The sequence below is a fragment of the Pocillopora verrucosa genome, chromosome 11, assembly GCF_036669915.1.
Source record: "Pocillopora verrucosa isolate sample1 chromosome 11, ASM3666991v2, whole genome shotgun sequence".
Taxonomy (NCBI): domain Eukaryota; kingdom Metazoa; phylum Cnidaria; class Anthozoa; order Scleractinia; family Pocilloporidae; genus Pocillopora; species Pocillopora verrucosa.
The window spans coordinates 2,032,245-2,052,500 of record NC_089322.1 but is presented as its reverse complement, the minus strand read 5'-3'; the positions used below and the strand labels follow the sequence as shown (position 1 = coordinate 2,052,500).

Genomic DNA, 20,256 nt, shown 5'->3' with positions numbered 1-20,256 from the left:
GTATATAAGATGTATTAAGTATTAAGACTTTCGTATTTTGAGGCAGACTACTTCTAAAACTGAACAAGATAACTTCACTAGGTAGGGGATGTCTTTTTTTTTTTTGTAATAACGTTACATGAGGCAATATTAATTATAAAATAATTAAAATAGTACGCGCGCTCTGATTGGCCATAAAACCATTTTACATGAGCGTATGTAAACACGGTTTTCGTTCCCCTTTGTTAGTTATTTTAGAAAAGAAATGTAAAATGGTTTCCGTGTTTACATAGCTTGATGTAAACACTTGGGAGGTTGGGAGAACACTCGATAAGCTGGAAACCACTCCGCTTCGCGTCGTGGTTTCCTACGCTTATCTCGTGTTCTCCCAACCTCTCTCGTGTTTACATCAAGCTATGTAAACAAGGAAACCAGTTTACATTTCTTCATTATAACATGGCCAGTAAATCTGTCTAATCAAATTCAATTGAGCGAGCGTGCTTCATATTCCTATTGTGCACGCTCATGACTTCAGCAAACAAATCCCTCGAGAAAACTCTTACGCATCTTTCGTGCTCTCCAAACTTCCCGCGTGCTTCATAACTCGATGAACGCACGCTGACTTATGAACCAATTGTTAAAAGTTCGGTGGCCGAAAAGTTACTTTGAGCAAGTCAAAATAAGATGCTTGATTTCCACTTCTTAGAGCTAAGAGCTAGCGTTTGGAAAATTACGGCTTAGCTCTTTAGTATGTAAACTACTGAGATAGAAGTTACAAAGCAGATAGCTAGAAAGGAGAAATGTTGATGGCGCGATAAAAAATTACGTGCAAGTTGAAAGTTGAATGCCCGAGTTATGGAAACTTTCACGGGGTTTTTGCAGAAAAAGTCCTTTTTTTAAAAGTCGCTATCAGAACAATCCCTCGTAAAAAAGGCTGTGGTTATTCATCGTAGTGAATAACAATAAAAGCTATTTTTTTTTCGTTTGTCTCACGATGAAGTCACTTGTGATGTAGATCGCGACGATTCGACTGCGTACTGCTAGTCTTTTCAGGCGATGAGGTCGACTGGTCATGCGTGATGTTATAAAGCATGATGCTCTACTGTGATTAGCTGTTTTTCGACAGCTCTGATTGGTGCATTTTGATCCTTGCTGTTTCACTCAGTGATTTGCTCCCTCGCCGGTCCGCTGTCGCACGGCTTTTCTGTTCTTGTGTTTTTTAATCGTGGGCATCCACGCTTCTGGAATTTATATTCCGCTATCCCTGTTGATGTTGTTAGGGTGAAGTCATATATGAATTGCCTCTTTGACTCTGCGCGTGTACTAATAAGGGTCACGATCAATAAACTTTACTTCGCTCCAAAAAATTCCCTGTATGTGACCTGCTCGTCTGATCAACGTAGTGTTCGGCCAAATATAAATCAATGGAAAAGTTTTGAGAAAAAAAAAATTCCCCTTTGTATATTTTTCTGTTCTTTGAAACTTTTTTCTGTTGTTACTTAGAGATTCTCTTCTAAGAGTGGTTGAAAGGGTATTGACTCAAAACGGGAACAAGGAGGGAATTGAACTGTAAGGAGGACAGTTTTATTATAAGTTTTAAGCACGAATATCACTATTAAGTAGAATTTTTATCGGTCAGATGGTTGCAGAAAAGTGCTACAAACATCCTTTTAAGATAGGTATGACGAAGGTAAAAATTCTCTCAACAAAGCATAAGGCTAAAGAATGCGCTTAGGTAAGGAGAAGTTGTAGCGAATGTCAATTTAACGTTTTGTTGGTTGTTAAATTGTGGTATACCGTACCTTCTTCAGATATTATCGAGTCTCACTGAAATCAGGAGGTACTCAAGACAGTAAAAAGACAGCCATGAATCTTTGCGCACTCATCTTTGTGGTTTATCTCGCCATTGGCGCTGCTGCAGGTAAGCCAGAGAAAGAAAATGTTCACAAAAATGATGGAAAAGTAGTCATATCTTGAGGAAGTCATCCTGCTGAACACTGGGTAATGTTTTAAAATAATCGTTTCATTTGTTTCAGCATTCCCTTAGCTGCTTTACATTTGTCTCACGGTTTTGAATTTCGGTTACATTAAAATTTATCATTGGGCCATTTCGAAAGTTCATAATTCAAATTTCCCACGACATTTCACACGCATTCTTAGTATATCACAACTCACAGAAGTCGGAATTCTAGAATTTGAAAATGATGAACGAGTCATCGGAAGGTCATTCGAAATTATTTTCACAGACTTTTACTCTTAATTTATTTTCCATAGCGTCCGTTATTGTAAGCCACAGGACAAAACGGTGGTGAAACTGTAATGCTGCATCGTGAGCCGGAGTATAATGGGGTAATTTAGTATTGTCAACTAAGTTGATAACGTAAATTGCCCACCGTATAGAGTTTAAAAGCTTGTGTTTCGAGCGTTAGCCCTTCGTCAGAGCGATAAGGAAACCACATATAAACAATAACCAGGAAACGTAATGTGAAGGCTGAATCTACCTCTAGCGATTAACGTCACTATAAGTTGTTCTCATGATCTCTTCAGGGCAGCGGTCACGTTCCTGTAAAGAACAATCGCTAAATTTGTGGGCCGAGAGAGGGTGGCAAATACACAGAAATTTTTTTGCAAGACAATAAATCAAAGAAAAAAACGATTTATGCAAGTCAAGAAGCGCAGAAACAAAGGAAAAAAATCATGTATCAACTTTCTCGACGCTGCTACAGGATTGCGCCTGAAAAAAAGGAAAAAAAACACATCCGTGTAAAATTTTCAATAGGTTTTTCCCTCAGACAAATACCTCGGGAGTTCGAATCGGAATCATCGCTGATCAAGAAGGAGATTGCAACTTCCCTGATTCCAGAATCGGATTTGGTGGAGAATTCGAAAATGCGTGCGGAAACGGAACCTCGTGGAGTGCGGAAATAAATACGATCTAAGGTGCTAAAACACTAATCATTGTTGAGAATTTGGTAAATGTCCGAAACTGTGAGAGGACCTATCACTGATCGAGTGCGCACGCACACGTGTGGATAAATGCCGAGAGGTTTCACCGACAAAGCAAGCATTACAGCCCACACATAAAAACTTTTGAACCACACACGAGGGATCGGGTCTTTCACACCAAACATATTACCTACTTTAAAAGATGAAAAAAAACTTAATATCTATGTTATTACAATAACGCTAAGCAAAGTGGCGAATCCTTTTTTGTGTGACAACAGAAAAAAGTCCAATGTAGTTAAGGTAATTTAAAATAAAAGGTAGACGTGGTGTCTGAAAAGGAAACCATGCAAGGGACTGCACTCATTACGAGTCAGCGTGAGGTACCGATTAAAAGCTGATTTTTAAAGAAAGATTACCAGAAACGTTTGTCAGTGAAGTTTGTCTTCAGATTGAAGATGCCGAAACCCATCCAAATCTCTTCATTACTGAAGAGTTGGGAAGATTAGAGAAGTGGTGGTTCTATAGACACATCAAATGAACGGTGCTTGCGGAAGTTGTTTAATGTTATACCACAACTTTGGGGTAACATTATTGTTTTTATTATTTCAGTTTTGTATTTTGTAACGTCCAGAAGCGTACTTGATGTTATACTATCTAAATGAATGTATCGTTTATCATCAAAGCAGCTGAGTGACAATTTATTTAGTTCATAACTTGTAAGTTGATGATTGTTGCTCCCAATGGTTTTCATTTTATGATGCATTTGTTTGTTTGTTAATACATTTTTATAGTCTTCTTTATGACAATTTTTTATTCCTTCAGCTGTTCTATCACTTTTCTCATTATCGTTTTTATAAGAGTACATTTTGATCTAAAGCCAACGAATTGAGTAATTGCTATACTAGAAGTCTCGTCTTTTAACTTGCCCATTACATTTTTGTTTGTTTTATCAAAATATGGAATTTTCAGGATAGTCGCTATTGTCAAATTTATTCTCATCATTCCAAAAATCTTGATGAACATCTTCAATTTCAATTTCATATGTCAGCGAGACTGTGTCTGTGAATAATAATTTTGCTTTGTCACCAAACTTCTTTACAATACAATTATAACGAGAATCGTACGTTAACGTCTAGGAAAGATCAAGAATACACATACCTACATATGCCGGCGTTTTTAAAGTGACTGATCCTTGTGCATTTAAATGTCTGATATGGCAACATTGTAAACATTGATCATCTTCATTTTTGAGGTTTATCAATCCTTTTGTGAAATTTCTAAGTTCTGACGGTATTTTAAGATGACGATCCTTTTGGGAGGTTGTATTTAATAATGTTGAGATAATGATTATCGATTGAATTAATAGTCCAACTGGAGCCTTCAGGTATCCTACCAGGATCTTATTTTTAATCTCTTGGCTTGAATCTAATAAATCCAGATTAATATCATTTTCATTAATAACCGTCTTGGTTTTACTTTTGAAATGAGCTGTTTTAGTGATTGTGACGTCCCCATCGAACTTATTAAATACCATTCTCAAGATTTCAACAAATTTAAAGCCTTTCATTTCATCTAATTGTTTTTTAAGATTAAATTCAGTAGCTTTGCCTGTGTTTTGCAATTGTGTTGAAGGATCTTAATTATGTCTTACATGGTTTTGTTGTGTCTTATATTGCCTCAAATGATCTGGTGTATCCTTTTAGAACTTTATTTGTTTGCTCTATTTTTCTTCTTGGTGTTGAAAGTTGTTTATCTACAATCACCTTCTTTATCCTTGGTTTTGGGATGGTTTGTAATCATCTTTGAACTAAATTGGTGTAGGGATGATATTATCCTCATACCCCTGCACCATTCTTCACGATTCTCAATACAAGTTGTTTGTCGGAGCTTTCTTGGATTATGGCGGCTAAAAAACTAAAACATCCGTATCCGTATCGTGTTAGCATTTCTCTCGGCTGAGAATGAAAATCGACAACTGGAAGATTTGCCACTGGCCGATTTCAGCCGTTTACCTGAAAGACTTCTTCTGTCGTTAAGGACAAAGTCAATAAATGAGAATTTTGTAAATTGGAAATTATGACCTTTGTTGTTTTTGTAATCATGATTCAACACATTTTTCACGTACCTTCTCAGTTTTATGTTTTGTTAGGCAAGAAAGCGCCAACGCACTCTACGATTGTTATTCGAGGATTATGGATTCATTTATTTTTATTCACTAATGAAGTCGACTTTTCTTCTCAGTAAAGGGCTATTGTGTTTATATGATAAATGGTTGCTTGTAGATATGGTAGATAACATGGTTGATTGTAGATATGGGATTTCTATTCTCGTGTTCAACTCGACATCTCACTCGTTCGCTGCGCTCACTCTTGAACTATCGAGTTAAACACTCGAAGAGAAATTCTATATCTACGCGCGCCCATGTATTATTCTGGAGCAATTTCTAAGGTATATGTATATTTTAAACGTGAAGGTTTTTGGGAGATTCGAACTCCCTTCTCTCGGTTCAAAGCCGGGCGAACTAGGCCGCATTTCAAAAGGACCACCTAAATTCCTGATATTTTCACATAGACGTTAATTATTAAAGACAGTTATCTTACCATCTTTGTCGATTACCCGTTCTAATATTGGACAATGGGCCGGCGAAACATTTACGAAATTGCATAGGTCGAACATTTTTAGGAAATCGTTGACTTTGTCGTGCTTGATATGTGCTCTTAACCTAACAGTAGCTGAAAAATTGCTCAGAAAGGCAAAAATCGCTCGAGGTTACTAGAGCCTTGTTTTCGTTGCCGAGAACAATCGGGCCAGGCCTTAGCAGAGGGCCGGAGACAGAAATAAGTAAAATTGCTTATGATTCATTATATAGCGGGGTAGTCTTGACGTAAATCCGAGAATTCTGATTGTTTCTTACTTGGTCCGTACTCTGCCATACGGACCGTCTCCGGTCATAAGCCATGTTTTTTAGGTCGCAAAAGCCAACAAATTTAAAATAAACAAGTTTGGTCTGAGTGCAATAAAATAAACCACTATCTAAAATCGCCAACCACGCTTGCTCGAGTCGTACTTGGGAATATTGGCCCTCTTTCCTGACAGTAAAGACCTCGCTGTGCTGGGTCTATACTGTCAAGAAAACTAACCAAAATTCCTCGGCAAGGCCCTTACGCTCGGTTAGTAAGAAGGTAATTTTAATGAAATGATACCTCAGATCTTGCAAAATCTTTATCGTACATCTGGAGTATGAGGGTCTCATCAAAGTGAAGGCTCTTACGGCTAACGGTTAAAACTTTGGTTAATTCAAGGCTAACAGTTAGTTTCCTTCTGTTCTTCTTGATAGAAAAAATTCTTACGGTCAACTTTTTATACGACAAATGGTTAAAATCTATCAACTTTTACGCTTACGGCTACTTTATAACATGCTTTTTCTAAAACTTACTTAAGTGATCAAAAAGGGAAGTTCTTCCCCAAGCATTTTCTTTTAACACCACAGCTGACAGTAAGTAAACATTCAAATTTTCATGAGAAATACCATTTGCTTGGCAAATTTATTTTCAATAAAATTTATGTTGGCTCTAAAAAGGTTTGATATATGATCGAGCATTTTGAGTAATAATGATGTTTAGACTAGAATCTCAAAACTGATTTACAATCATGATCCAATTTGATTACTCAATTGCATGGGAAGTCGCCAGTGAAACACATTGTACAAAGTATGGAGTAGAGATAGCCAATCAGACATTCAAAAAAAGGAAATTATGACATCTTACGAAAAAAAAAAACATGTTTTTGTGACAAAATGGAAAAAATGAGAAGGCGAGCAGTGTTATAAAGTCTATATTAAAGTTCACAAGGCAACCAGGTGGACAATCAGACATGGTTTGATGCTACCGTCGAACCTCGATTATCCGGATTTCTCGATCATCCAGACTTTTTCTCTAATCCCATTTTTTCCTGAATATTTATTAGCCATGATTGAGATCCGTAGCCATATTTTTTAAAACTATGCGTTGAAAAGTGAATTAAACACATGTTTGTTTCGCTTTCAAAAAGCAAAAGCAGCGCTCGCACGCGTCGTAACTATAATGAAGAACATTCGAATGAGGTCTGATTGGCTTAGAGTTGCTTTGTTGCTAAGTGAGATTTGAAACGCGTACCAAACTGACGTTTGATCTGTCCTATAAACTCGTGATCACAGGCATTGCACAGAATAGAATTATATAGTGTTGGTTCGTTGTTCTTTAGTGTCAGGATCCTTAGGTTTGGCGAAAATATGCCCTTAGGTCTGAAAAGGTTTTTGAGCGAGTTTAACGTTGTGGCTATTCATACAGGATTGATATTTGATAAAGTAACAAGAATATTTAGACTAGAATCTCAATATCCTAAGTATTTGATTTTCATTTGCGTGAGAAGTCCCCAGGGAAAACACTTTATGCAAAATATGGGGTTAAAATAACCAATCAGACAGTCAGAAAAGAAAAATGAAATATGATGAGTGCTATGGGAAAAAAAAGAAAAGGCAGAAAATATTATAATGTCTGTAATAAGAAGAGAGACAAATCCACATGGTGACCGACAACGAATATTTAAGTAGTTGAACTTGCGGGATCAGGTCCTTAGAGGACGCACATGCTGCTAAGTTTTACAATGTAACGCATCTTATTTTAACAATAGCAGGTAATTTAGTGTTAACAACTGAGTTGAAAGCGTAAATTGGCCACCGTAAGGGGTAAAAAAAGCTGACGTTTCGAGCGGATTGTGTGTGGGTTTATATGCAGAAAGTGGAGCGACGCTATTGGTGGGAATATGGTGACGAGAGAACAGGAATAAATTAGTTGAATGAAAAGCGCTCGTTGATTCCGCGGGGATTAAGGGTGCCGATCTGGACTAGTGTTTTGCGGCTTTCCGAACTGCCTAGATGTAAGGAAAGGCCACAAACTGCCATGTGCTGTTTTGAATGATTAGGGAGATTAAAGTGTCTAACAACTGGTTTGGATGCGTCCTTGTCATTTTTTTCCACGTCACGAAGGTGTTCTCGGAAACGATAACCTAGTCGTCTTCCTGTATGTTTCGCCAATGTATGACTAATTGCAGTAAGTGCAAGTTATGCAGTAAATAACATGGGCGGAGGTACACGTAAAGTGATCAGTGATCTAAATGGATCTCCTGGGTCCCGATATTTCCTCTACATTATGAATGAAAGGACAAGTTTTGCATCGTGAGCGAGCGCATTCGAAAGTTCTAGATTGGTCATTGGTTTGAAATGAACTTCTGACCAAAAAGTTGCTTTTGTTTTTGTCACGTTTGAATGAAACAAGTAGGGGGTTGCGAAAAGATAGTGCCAGTCTCTGAATCGTTTTGGAGTAGTTTAAAGTTTTTAAGAGTAACAGATTTAACCGCGTGGTTGTGAAGGTGAAATTATTAAAAGTGGAGTGTGACGAATTTATTCGTAGGAGGCGAAGCACTTCTTTTACGAATCCTTTTTTTGCGCCTTGTGAATGACACCGGCGTTTCACCGACACGAATAAATATATTTTAGAATTCGAAGGTCTCCGTCTCTTTGTAATACAATTCGACGTCAAGGATCGAGTCCCTGTTAAATCTCTTGCTTTTGTACACTTTTGTCAAGTATATAACTTCTGAGTCTGATATTTCAGCCGTGAATAGTGATTGCATCGTGGCAAGATAATATGTATTGTCTTGATCGTGGTTCAACGTAGCTGTTTGGCCGTCTTACAAATTCTTCAATTTTGCCTTTGATTCTGTCATACAGACCGGAAACGTCGTCCATTATGAGCGATTCAGTTTAGTTTTTCAGTGTCGTAAGACCGAAACCAAAGTAATCACAACGGCCAATCAAAAGAAAGAAAAATATCCCGGACAGCCAATGAGAACTCATAGTAAAAACAACCCAACTGCCTAAAGCACGGGAAAACGCAGGCGACCAAGTCGTGTTAAGTGTTAGTTTTACATCTGATCGGTTGAGTGGCACGAGTTTTAATTTCTGGACCAATCACAATTCGAGGTAAAGCAAAACCAATGAAATCTCTGATTACTTTCGACATTCAGTTGAAAATTCGTCTATTGAGGCACCTGACCTGGTGAGAGATTGGCGCGAGTTTAATGAGCACTCATAGAGCAAAGAGAAGGGATACTGGTGCAGTCCCGGAGTACTATAGACATTAGGTTGAAAATTGCCTTTTCTCAAATGCACTGGATGCTAAGTTGAAAATGTCCTTTTTTCTCGCAGCAAACCTTTGATTACGATTCAAAAGTGTGGTCTTCAATGTCTTCAGTCTCTCCCGAAAATGGAGATACCGGATTGGATCACCTGGAGACCCTGTTACCAACCTACTGGAGCACGTCCTTTTCCAAGATCTGCCTTGGAATGAAGGTCGATAGAGTAACCAGGTTCTTGCAACTGCATCAGAAAGCAGACTCGTTGTATGCCCTCATTGGTGACGGTCAATACCGTGCTACCTCGCTGGGTCGTGATGCATGGAAGAAGCTGATTGGTCCCAATGCCTCCCTCCAGCGCAACTGTAATCAAGAAGGCTTCAATTCGCGGGTGAGTAGTAGCGTTCATTCTCGGGTTCGAGTTGGAATCATCTCTAATCAAGAAGGAGATTGTCATTCCCCTGATTCCTTTATCGGATTTGGTGGAGGAGGGTCAGGATTCAAAAACGCGTGTGGAAACGGAGCCTTGTATTCACCGGACAACGGAGACAAAAATATCAAGGCATTTGGATACATTTTCGTTCAGTAAAGACACTGAACTGCTCTGCTCAAGGAAAAAGTTGCATGCGACGTGGAGCAATGATCAAGCTCTTATTTCAGTAATGAGGATTTAAGACGTCGGGTTTCGCTTCTGCTATGAAATAAACGAACAATAGAAGTGGGTTAATGAATTAAAATATTGTCTCTTGTATTTTTGAGTTGATTTGTAGAATAATCTGTCTTTTAGGTGTATAACTTTCACTCCCTCCAAGAAGTTACTTTTCCTTAAACCATATCAACATACCGTCTTTATGAGTGCTTTTCCTCTCTTGACAACATAATTCGTTCAGTAAGGGCCAAATTCTAAAAACTAAAATTACACAAAATAAATGGCAGAGAATATGAGACCCTTCTTTATTTATTGCCTATAGGAGGGAAGGGGGTGTCCCCAGACCAAAAAAATACAGAAACAATGCATATATTTACCATATCTTTGATCCATCCAGTATCTCGTCGAATAAGCACCTAACTCGACCGACTTCCGTAATCGTCGTGCAGTTCCATTTCCTTTTTACGAGCTCAATCAGTAAACAAGCGACAAACACAGTTAGAGCCTGACTTGTTTTTTTCTACGCTTCTTGCTTTGTAAAAATCATCTCTTTTGCACAATTTCCATGTAACGATTTCTCAGTGTGTATTTGCCACCCGCCCTGACCCTACACTCGTTCCTTGCCTGTCCTTGTCGCATATTTCTTTCGAGGAACTTGCAGGTGTAGTTGGCCCTGAAGATATTGTTAGGCAATTAATTAAAGCTAGAACTATAAATTCTCGAACGTAATTGATTATCACCAGCCCGATTTATAATGATAACGGGACTTCGTGTCGTCCAATTTGGGCTACATTCAAAGTCCGATTTGGTTAATCACCCGTATGATTGCAGACGAAATTGGACTCCACTCAGTCCTATTACCGTTATTAATCAATTCACAGTGCCAGTAAAAATGCAGGTGAGTTATTTATTCACCGAAGTGGAGGTGAATGGAAGTGGATATTATTAACTGAGCTGCGAGATAGATATCAAGGACTTTCACCGACTCTGAGGTGCATAACTGTTTGAGTATTTACCACACAACAATAACAAAATTAGTTTATTTCTGTTAATATACAAAAAAGTGGTCAGAAATTAAATTGATGACGCGCAATTTTCTCTCTCCTCGGTCACGCATGTCCAGTACCATGGTGCGTCAAATATATTCACGACTCGTAAGGCTGTGTTGACGATCCGTGAATTTTATTAAAGCTTTGGCCATGTCATTTTAACGATCCGTTCGTTCCGCACGGATCATGAATGTTTAAAACGTGATAATTAATGTTTATGACGGAACTTGAACTTCAACGTGAGCTAGACATCAATTTCGTCAATAAGTTTTCAGTTTCTTGTAATTTGTTTCTAAATATGAATATTCTTGTACGCACTGTTACACTGTATTTCGAGCATTCGATGTTCCGTCACGTGCGACGATTTTTGCATTCGATTGAAACAGAGTTCACGTTATTTTTGGTTTTTATTTGATAAAAATAAAAATGTTTAACATTTTCCTTTCACAAAGCTGCGTGTTCAATAAATGTTAAGTTCAATTTATGTTTTTCACCAGCACAAAATATTCCTGCCAGGCGACCGATGTCAAAAGCGATAGTCAGGCGCGTATGCGAAACTCTAGGGGTGGGCCGTTGAAAATGGTGATCTCAATGAAGGCATTTTTTAGGACAAAAATTTTTGGGCTACTTTTTTTTTCCTTTTTTTTTTTTCCTAAGCTCATGTTGTGTGTATTCGGCGGCTATTTTTTCTGCTCTTTAATCTTGCATTCAACTGTAACAAAGAATATATCATATATTGTCGTTATTTGATGAAAATAAAACTGTCCATTCTTTTCCTTTCACAACGATGTGTTTTCAGGAGACATTTCATCCAATCATTACTCTACAAATTTGCGTATTTGTCGTAATTTCTTCTAAATCATAGGTGACAATTTTTTAAAATGAAATTCTTCATAAATACCACCGAAGAAGATAGAAAATAAATATGTATTTTCTATAGGAGTTTATTACAGAACGTCAGTGTTCACACTTTGTTTTTCTATCTCACCTTCGTGTGCATTACTGTTACGTAATACCTGTCAAGTATGCATGATTTCTGTACCACATGGGAGTAAGGTGTCATAGCATGTACTGCTGTATAGTCCAGTAGCCGTATGCTTATTTCACTTCTCGCGTCACCAATATAGCTTTGCTGTATTCTGCTTTCCCGCCCACCCGCCCCTCCTTTTCTTTTGTGTTAATGACCAAGTTTTGTTCTTTGGTTGTTATTTGTCGTTACTTAACTATTCATATTTTCGTCCCATCTTGACACCCGCAGGCCGTCCAAGCTCTTATGCACATGGGGACTGCTTCAGGTGCGGAAGGCCAGGTCACTGGGCCAAAGATTGCAGGGCCTCCAGCTTCTATCCCCGCCCTTTCGGCCAGTTCAAGCCAACCGCCTTTGCCCCAGCCTCCACCACCACAAACGCTTCAGGAACCGGACTTAAGGGAATCGGACATTCATGAGGAATTCGACAAGTTTACGGACGTACTTCAGGTACTGAATCGTTTTGAAATTGACGAAGATCTAGGACGGAATTACAATGTAAAGGGCAATTTAAAGAAAAATTTAGAATTTTGGGTATTTTTAGGTGCTTCATCCTTCATATTAAACGTAATTAAATTTGGTTATCGTTTGCCTTTCTGGGATGTGCCGCCTGCATATTATTCAAAGAACAACGCTTCTGCCCTGAAAAATATTGATTTCGTAGAGAATTCTATCACTGAGCTACTGGAGTCCGAACGCATAAAGCAATTATCTTACAAACCCCATGTCGTCAATCCATTGTCGGTTTCCGTTCAGCCTAATGGAAAGAAAAGGTTAATTCTTGATTTAAGATATGTTAATCATTTCATTAAGAAACTGAGGATTAAGTACGATGATTGGAAAATTGCTTCTCTTATGTTTCGCAAGAATGGTTATATGTTTTCTTTTGATCTTAAGAGTGGCTATCATCACGTCGAGATCTTCCAACCACATCAAACATTCTTAGGTTTTTCATGGGATTTTCAAGGGGAGACGCGGTTTTACGTTTTCACAGTTCTTCCTTTTGGCCTTTCTGTAACTCCTTATATCTTTACAAAGATACTCCACCCTTTGGTTGGATGGTGGAGGGCTAACGGTATTTACATCGCGGTATTTTTAGATGATGGTTGGTCCATAGCTGACGACTATAATTCGGCAAATATTATAGCTAGTAGGGTTCGTTCCGACATACGTTTAGCCGGATTTATAACAAATAGCGAAAAGTCAATTTGGGAACCAACGCAAATTATTACTTGGTTAGGATTGGTCTGGAACTCCACTCTTGGTACTATTAGTATTACACCCAGGAGGGTCCAAGGTATCGTTGATTGTGTGGCTTTTATTGAAGCTCAAAAATGCACAATTGCGGCTAGACAATTGTCATCATTTGTCGGGAAAGTTATGTCTACATGTCCGGTTACTGGAAATTTACCCAGAATTACTACCAGACACTGTCAGATGACAATTGCTATTGCTGAGCATTGGGATACACCTATGATTTTAGACGAGTATTGTAAGGATGAAATCGTTTTCTGGAAGAACAATATCCATCTACGCAATTATAAAAATTGCTTTGTTTTCCGCAAACCTCAGAAAGTAACTTTTTCAGATGCTAGTAATATTGCCTGCGGAGCTGTTTCTTATATCAATGACGGCGAGCATATTTGCCACAAAATGTGGACGCAGGACGAAAGGAGTAGAAGTTCTACGTGGCGAGAATTAAGTGCAATTGAATTCTCACTTCTGTCTTGCCTTCCGATTTTAAGTTCATCACATATTAAGTAGTATACCGATAACCAGGCCACTGCCAAAATCGTTGAGGTCGGTAGCATGAATCTCGAGTTACACACGATTGCCTTAAGAATATTCAAGATATGTTACGAACACAGCATTCATTTGGATATTGAATGGGTTCCTAGAGATGGCAATACCAGGGCAGATTTTATTAGCAAACTGGTGGATTTTGACAATTGGCAGGTCACTGAGGACGTCTTCAAAGACTTGGATAGTCTTTGGGGTCCCCACACGGTGGATTGTTTTGCCACGTATTACAACAGAAAAATCACCAGATATTTTTCTAGATTTTGGAACCCGGAAACGTCGGGCATTGACGCATTTATGCAGTCGTGGGAAGTTGAGAACTGCTGGTTAGTTCCGCCAGTTTATCTTATTCCCAGAACGCTTGCCTATATATATAGTCAAGGAGCCAAGGGCACCCTTATTGTTCCACTGTGGAAGTCAGCCGTGTTTTGGCCCCTGTTAACCAATATTTATTGCAGTTTCATCCAGGATTTAAGAGTTTTGTCTATGCCTCAAGCTTTGACGCACGGGCGAAATCACAATTCTATTCTGGGTTCGCCAAATACTCCGGGATATGTAGTGGCTTTAAGATTGAATTTCGTTCCTTCGGGGTAAGAATCTGAAAGGTTGGCCTTTCGGCCACAATCTAGCGAGTGGAATTTGTGCTGACTACGAATAGCACCTTGGCAGTGTTGCGTTATTTATTTCACTTTGATCATTTTATATCAGGTAGATGTGCTGACAACGAGTAGCACCTTACCAGTGTTGAGGTATTTATTTCTTTTCGGCCAGTGTCAATGTGCAGAAGTTGTGTCGACAACGAATAGCACTCCAATAGTGCTGTGTTATTTATTGCCCTTTTTTGATCTTCATTTAATGAATGTAGTGGTGTTGAGAACTAATAGCACCCGGGTTGTAGTACTTATTCCCTTTTAGCCATGAATCAGTGAGTAAGATTGTTCCACCTCTACACCCCTCTGTTATGTGTTTTTTCCTTTTGTTTTCCTCAACAGGCCATCTCTGCTCAGTCCTGTTGAGCAAGTCTCTATGGATCTTTAGCTCCCTTCAAGCTGCGCCTCATTACTGATCAGTTTAAGGCCAGACAACCTTCGACGATGAATAGATATTTACTTGAGTGTCAAAAATTTATGCGTTGGTGCAATGATGTTAAGGCTCAATTCGTTTTGCCACAAGAGCCTGTTGTTGTAGCGGCCTATTTGTCTCAACTTCACAGGAAGTCTGGTTCTCCCAGCACTGTTAGTATGGCTTATGCTGCATTAGTTTGGCTACACGATGTAGTAGACGTAACTTGTAGTAATAATCCTTTGAAAACCGGAGTGTGTAGAAATGTTGTTGAAGCTGCGAAACGTAATGGCACACAACGGAAGAATAGGAAGCTCCCTCTCTCTATTGATATGGTCCAGAGAATAGTTGCTAAACATGGCAAGGTAGACGCTAATCTAAAAGATCTGCGAATTTCAGTCATAGTCCTCTTAGGTTTCGCAGGTTTCTTCAGATTCAATGAGTTAGCAAATATCAAAGCTTCGCATATAACTTTCGCAGATGACCATATGTCCATTGTTATACCAAGTAGTAAAACAGATGTCTACAGGGAAGGTAATAAAGCTATTATTGCTAGAACGGACAATGCCACTTGTCCAGTTCATATGGTCCTCAGGTATATGTCTGCTGCAAGAATGGACCATAATGCAGACGGTCTCCTAATCAAGCAGTTAGTATTTCAGAAAAATTATAATACTTATGTTTTAGGGAACAAAGGAATTTCGTATTCTAGGTGTCGAGAAATCTTTTTGGAAGCTCTCAAGGCTCTAGGTTACGACTCCAAACTTTTTGGGTTACACAGTCTTAGGTCCGGTGGGGCAACCGCTGCCGTAAATTCACCTAGCGGCCCTGTATCAGACAGGTTATTAAAATTACACGGGCGGTGGAAATCCGATTACGCCAAAGACTTGTATATTCAAGAAGATATATCTGCACGGCTTTCAGTTTCATCTAGCCTAGGTATTTAATTGCTATCATTAAGTTTCCACGCGTGATGATAGTTACAGCCTAGTTTGTATGATTATAATCAGTGCTTTCACTATAATTTAACCGTATCATATGAATTGTGCAATGTACTAGCTTAATGAGGATATAGCTTCGCGTATCGTATTTCTGTGGGACAAAAAGCAATGTGACCATTTATACACATAGTGCTCGAATACAGTAATAAAGCTTATATTGGCTCTCCGTGAGTTACCAACCCATTTGACTGTGGTTGTCGTGTTGTGCAAGTTCCTTTAACGGTTTAGAAAATAATTTTCATGTGTGCGAACGCAGTGAGTTAAAATGAAATGATCTATTCCTCTCCGGCCCTCCAGCATGAAGGGCTTTGAAAACACCATTCCTAGTTTAAATTTTTTTGTTCCATTTCACTCAGTGCTTTTTTACACCTTCTTCTAAGAAAAAACACTCCTTCAAAAGCGACAACCATGATAACTTACGTGAAGTGTCAATCAAAACTTAATTACGTTGGGACCCAGTCTCCGACAAAATAAGAAACTACCGTAGTTATTCGGTTATAAGGCGCACTCGGCTATAAGACGCACCCCCAATTCGGCAACTTCATCATTGCATGTTTTCAAACTGAAAATATCGCTAAAATACTTGGTTATAAGGCACACCGTTGTTTGGGGAGTAAAGATCAGTCAAGTTTATTGTAAATTCCCTCATAAACTTACAAAAAAGCGAAAAAGTCGCGTATTGATTATAGTTTACTATTAATTAACAAAAGCAGAATTGTCGCACACGCGACCACGCGCACAAACAAAAGCCTTGATTAAACAAGAATCAACATACCGCCGAGAATGCAGGTCTCAGTGCACAAAGAAGGCTGGATGGATGAAGGTATTTATCTCTTCGCTTGTTTATTTTCGTTTTGTTTTGTGACGTGTCAAATTACTGAGCACGTGCTCTCGAGCACGTATCATATCTATGCAAATTTGACTTCGCTCGTCTTTTCAGAACCACCATACTTATAAAAGTCAATGACCAACACTGTGTATCCTTTTATTTGCTTGAAATCGTACCAGTAACTGTGATGAAAAAATTTTTTTCGGGAAAATATTCGCCTATAAGACGCACCCAAACTTTGCTGGTAATTTTTAGTAGAAATTAGGAATTTCTTGAAAAAAACGGTGCGCCTTATAACTCAATAACTACGGTAGTATGAGGCCAAGAAGGTGGCAAATACACACTGAGAAATTATTTTACAAGGAAATTTTGCAAAAGGAATGATTTTTGCTTTGCAAGAAGTGCAGAAAAAACAAATCAGGTCCTAACTTTTTTGTCGCTAGTTTACTGATTGCGCCCTTAAAAAGGATATGGGACTGCAGCACGATTACGGAAGTCGGTCGAGTTAGGCGCCTATTCGACGACATAGTGGATGAATCAAAGATATGGTAAGTGTATTCATTGTTTTTGCATCTTTCGGTCTGAGGACCCCAGCCCCTCTCCATCAGGCGATAAATAACGAGAGGTCTGTCGTTTTCTTCCATTTATTTTGTGCAATTTTAGTTTTTTTTAATTTGGCCCTTGCTGAACGAATTATGATGTCAAGAAAAAAAAAGGCTCCCATAAAGACAGTGTATTGATATGATTTAAGGAAAGCAACTTCTTAGAGGGAGTAAAAGTTATACACCTACAGGAAATATTCTCCTTCGAGTAACTACAACACAGAAATTAAGAGGCATTATTTTGATTCATTGACCCACTTTTATTTTCCCTTCATTTAACAACAAAAGCAAAAACCCACATTTAAAATCCCCATTACTGAAATAAGAGCATGCTTTATGTCGCATGTAGCTTTTTACTTGAGCAGAGCAGTTCAGCGTCTTTACTGAACGAAAATGTATCCAAATGCCTTGATATTTTTGTTTCCGTTGTCTGGACCCCACGAGGCTCCGTTTCCACACGCGTTATTGAATCCTGACCCTCCTCCACCAAATCCGATAAAGGAATCAGGGGAATGACAATTTCCTTCTTGATTAGAGATGATTCCAATTCGAACCCGAGAATGAACGCTACTACTCACCCGCGAACTGAAGCCTTCTTGATTACAGTTGCGCTGGAGGGAGGCTTTGGGGCCAATCAGCTTCTTCCATGCATCACGGCCCAGCGAGGTAGCACGGTACTGACCATCAGCAATGAGGGTATACAGTGAGGCTGCTGCCCTATCCACTCGCAAGAACCTGGTTACTCCATCGACCTTCATACCGAGACAGATCTTGGTAAAGGACGTGCTCCAGTACGTTGGTAACAGGGTCTCCAAGTGATCCAACCCCGTTTCTCCATTTTCGGGAGAGATTGAAGACCTGGAACACCACGCTTTTGAATCGTAGTTAAAGTTGTGCTGCAAGATGAGGTAATTTTCAAGTTAGTGTCTAAACTAATCCGGTATTGCCCCAGTTTTGCTTCACTTCGCTCTATGAGTGCTTCATCAAACTCGCGCCAGAAAATACTGAGAGTGTCCACTACGCCCGTATTGCGTGCTGGTTGAGCGTGGCCCTTTAATATGATCTATAAAACATTCACTGACTTAAAAGAGACAATGGGAAGCAAACAGGAGTGAAAGAAGCGAGTCAAAGTTTTCATTCGACATTCTTGAAAAACTACGGTCCCAAGGGTGTACACCAGTTTAGAGGGGTTCCACTGTACCTTTGCACCATCAATCTTCATGACCAGCGTCCATCCCCCACAACCGCAGTCTCCGAGCTCCCCATCCATGGAACAATACACAGACAGATATTTATTCCCAAGCTTGAGGTTATACGCCTTGTTCGGGCTGGCACTAATGAGAGAGCATCAGAGTGTTATATTCTTTGAATCCTACGAGGTAGTTCTTTGGAATGTCACGAGACGCAAAAAAGAAGCAGCACTGCGTGACATCGCAAAGAATACGCGGGGAAGTCTTGGCTCTGCCCTATTACGGTCAGCGAGAATAATACTGAGATAAACAAAATCAGGGTTAACAGGACGGAGACATGTCACAATTTCCAACGGGTGAAGACTTGTTACAAGGCTATTTAGGTATTTAAACTGTGCTCTTGATGTGTAGCCAAACAGGAGCCCAGATCTGCACCATCACGATATTAAAGAACAAACCCTACAAATCCAGCCGAGTTTACACTCTCTTAAATCACTCACACTGATCCTTACATGTAAAGGGGAAGAGATGTGGAATTCTCAACTGGCATAAATTATTTTTTATTTATTTTTCTTTTTTTGCGCTTTTAGCTTTGTACATTATTTTTCCTCCAGTGCGCAATTTTTTGTAGAAGGATTTTCGCGATATGTTTGTTTGCCACCCACCCTCGTTCAGGCACAAATTTAACGATCGTACGTTCCTTACCTGTCTTTTTCATATATTTCTTTGCAGGAACTTGCGGGTGTTGGCTCTGAAGAGATGAGAAAAACTATCAGGCAATCGATCATAACTGGGTAACTAGCAAAATTCCAAACTATGTTAACAATAACTTTTAATCCAGCCGAAATTCAGAACCGACGGACCAAAAAAGCGGTGATGTAAAAGTAACGTTAAAACGACAAAAAAGATCTTCTACATCTTACTTGGCGGATAGCAGGCCTGTTTCTTCTTAATCAGGTCCTCAAGATGGGACAACTTGTTCAATATTCGGCGGAAAAGTTTCTTTTTCTTGCGAGCATCAGCGCCAATTGCGAGACAAACCAGAAAGATGAGCGCAAAAAATTTCATCGCTTTCGTCTTCTCACACTGTCTTGAATACCACTTGATTTCAGTGAGACTCGATGATAAGTGAGGAAGTTATAACAAACGCCAACTTATAAACACATGAATAGCCTCTGACATCTACCGTAATTTCTCTTTACTTGTGTTTATGTAGTATAGTAGTTTGCGGTACCAAAGCACTTTGAAAAAGTGATCTTGTACAAAATGCCAACCCTCTATACTACTTTCTATATGATGGAATTATTTGATGAGATCATTTGATGAAATCATTTGATAAAATTATCTGATAAAATCATTTAATGGCATCATTTTAAGGAGTCATTTTTTTATCACAAAGCGTTGGAATACCATAGGAGAATAGCAATATGATCTGACGGCATTTTTCCATTGGGTGACACAAAAACAGGAAGTTGATGATGTAATATATGAGGGAGTTTCCCGAGGAAATTAGTCATTAGATTGTCATGTGATAATCACTTCTGGGATGACAATGAGTGACAACATTCCTGGGGTTAGCATAATGATCAAAATTGTATTTCAACATTGTTGGGGGGCGGGGGACTTTTATGTAACTTTTTGGAAATGAATTTTAAAAATTCTTTCTGCTTTGTTAAGAAGAGTTACAATTACGAAAGGGAGGCGTGCAATTGTTAAACAAAAGATGTGAGAAAAGGTAAACTTAGTTTGTTGGTATTGTTTCAATGATCGACTGTCAAAAACAAAGTGATGATATAGGGGATTATTACTGTTTATTTGAAGTTTTAAATTGGCCATTGTGACAACTTTTTCCATTGTTCATGTCAAATGAGTCATGTTTTAACTTACGCTTGGAAAAGTGATATATCAGGCGTTGAATATTAGGCGAGTGTGCGCACAGCATTTTACT

General features: G+C 38.9%; 2 protein-coding genes across 2 annotated transcripts; one reads left to right on the top strand and one right to left on the bottom strand.

Annotated features, from left to right (window-relative positions):
- Positions 1-14,718: 14,718 nt before the first annotated feature.
- LOC136284470 (integrase/recombinase xerD homolog) lies at positions 14,719-15,633 on the top strand. The gene has a single exon (XM_066174812.1). It carries the CDS (start codon positions 14,719-14,721, stop codon positions 15,631-15,633), a length of 915 nt encoding a protein of 304 aa, XP_066030909.1.
- A 1,730-nt stretch (positions 15,634-17,363) lies between these two features.
- On the bottom strand, positions 17,364-19,430 carry LOC131768329 (uncharacterized skeletal organic matrix protein 5-like). The gene is made up of 4 exons (XM_059084060.2): positions 19,232-19,430; positions 19,014-19,059; positions 18,320-18,452; positions 17,364-18,014 (listed from the first exon to the last, which is right to left on the bottom strand). The coding sequence occupies exons 1-4, from the start codon at positions 19,374-19,376 to the stop codon at positions 17,499-17,501; spliced, it is 840 nt and encodes a 279-aa protein (XP_058940043.1). The 5' UTR covers positions 19,377-19,430; the 3' UTR covers positions 17,364-17,498.
- Between the last annotated feature and the right edge of the window lie 826 nt (positions 19,431-20,256).

What these genes read in the sequence shown, in the direction of transcription:
- LOC131768329 (XM_059084060.2), bottom strand. Translation starts at nt 19,376, where the DNA reads ATGAAATTTTTTGCGCTCATCTTTCTGGTTTGTCTCGCAATTGGCGCT. An exon ending in ACAGGCCTGCTATCCGCCAA is followed by an intron (nt 19,060 to 19,231) that starts GTAAGATGTAGA and finishes TCATCTCTTCAG; the next exon opens with AGCCAACACCCGCAAGTTCC. An exon ending in GAAATATATGAAAAAGACAG is followed by an intron (nt 18,453 to 19,013) that starts GTAAGGAACGTA and finishes CTCTCTCATTAG; the next exon opens with TGCCAGCCCGAACAAGGCGT.
- LOC136284470 (XM_066174812.1), top strand. Translation starts at nt 14,719, where the DNA reads ATGAATAGATATTTACTTGAGTGTCAAAAATTTATGCGTTGGTGCAAT.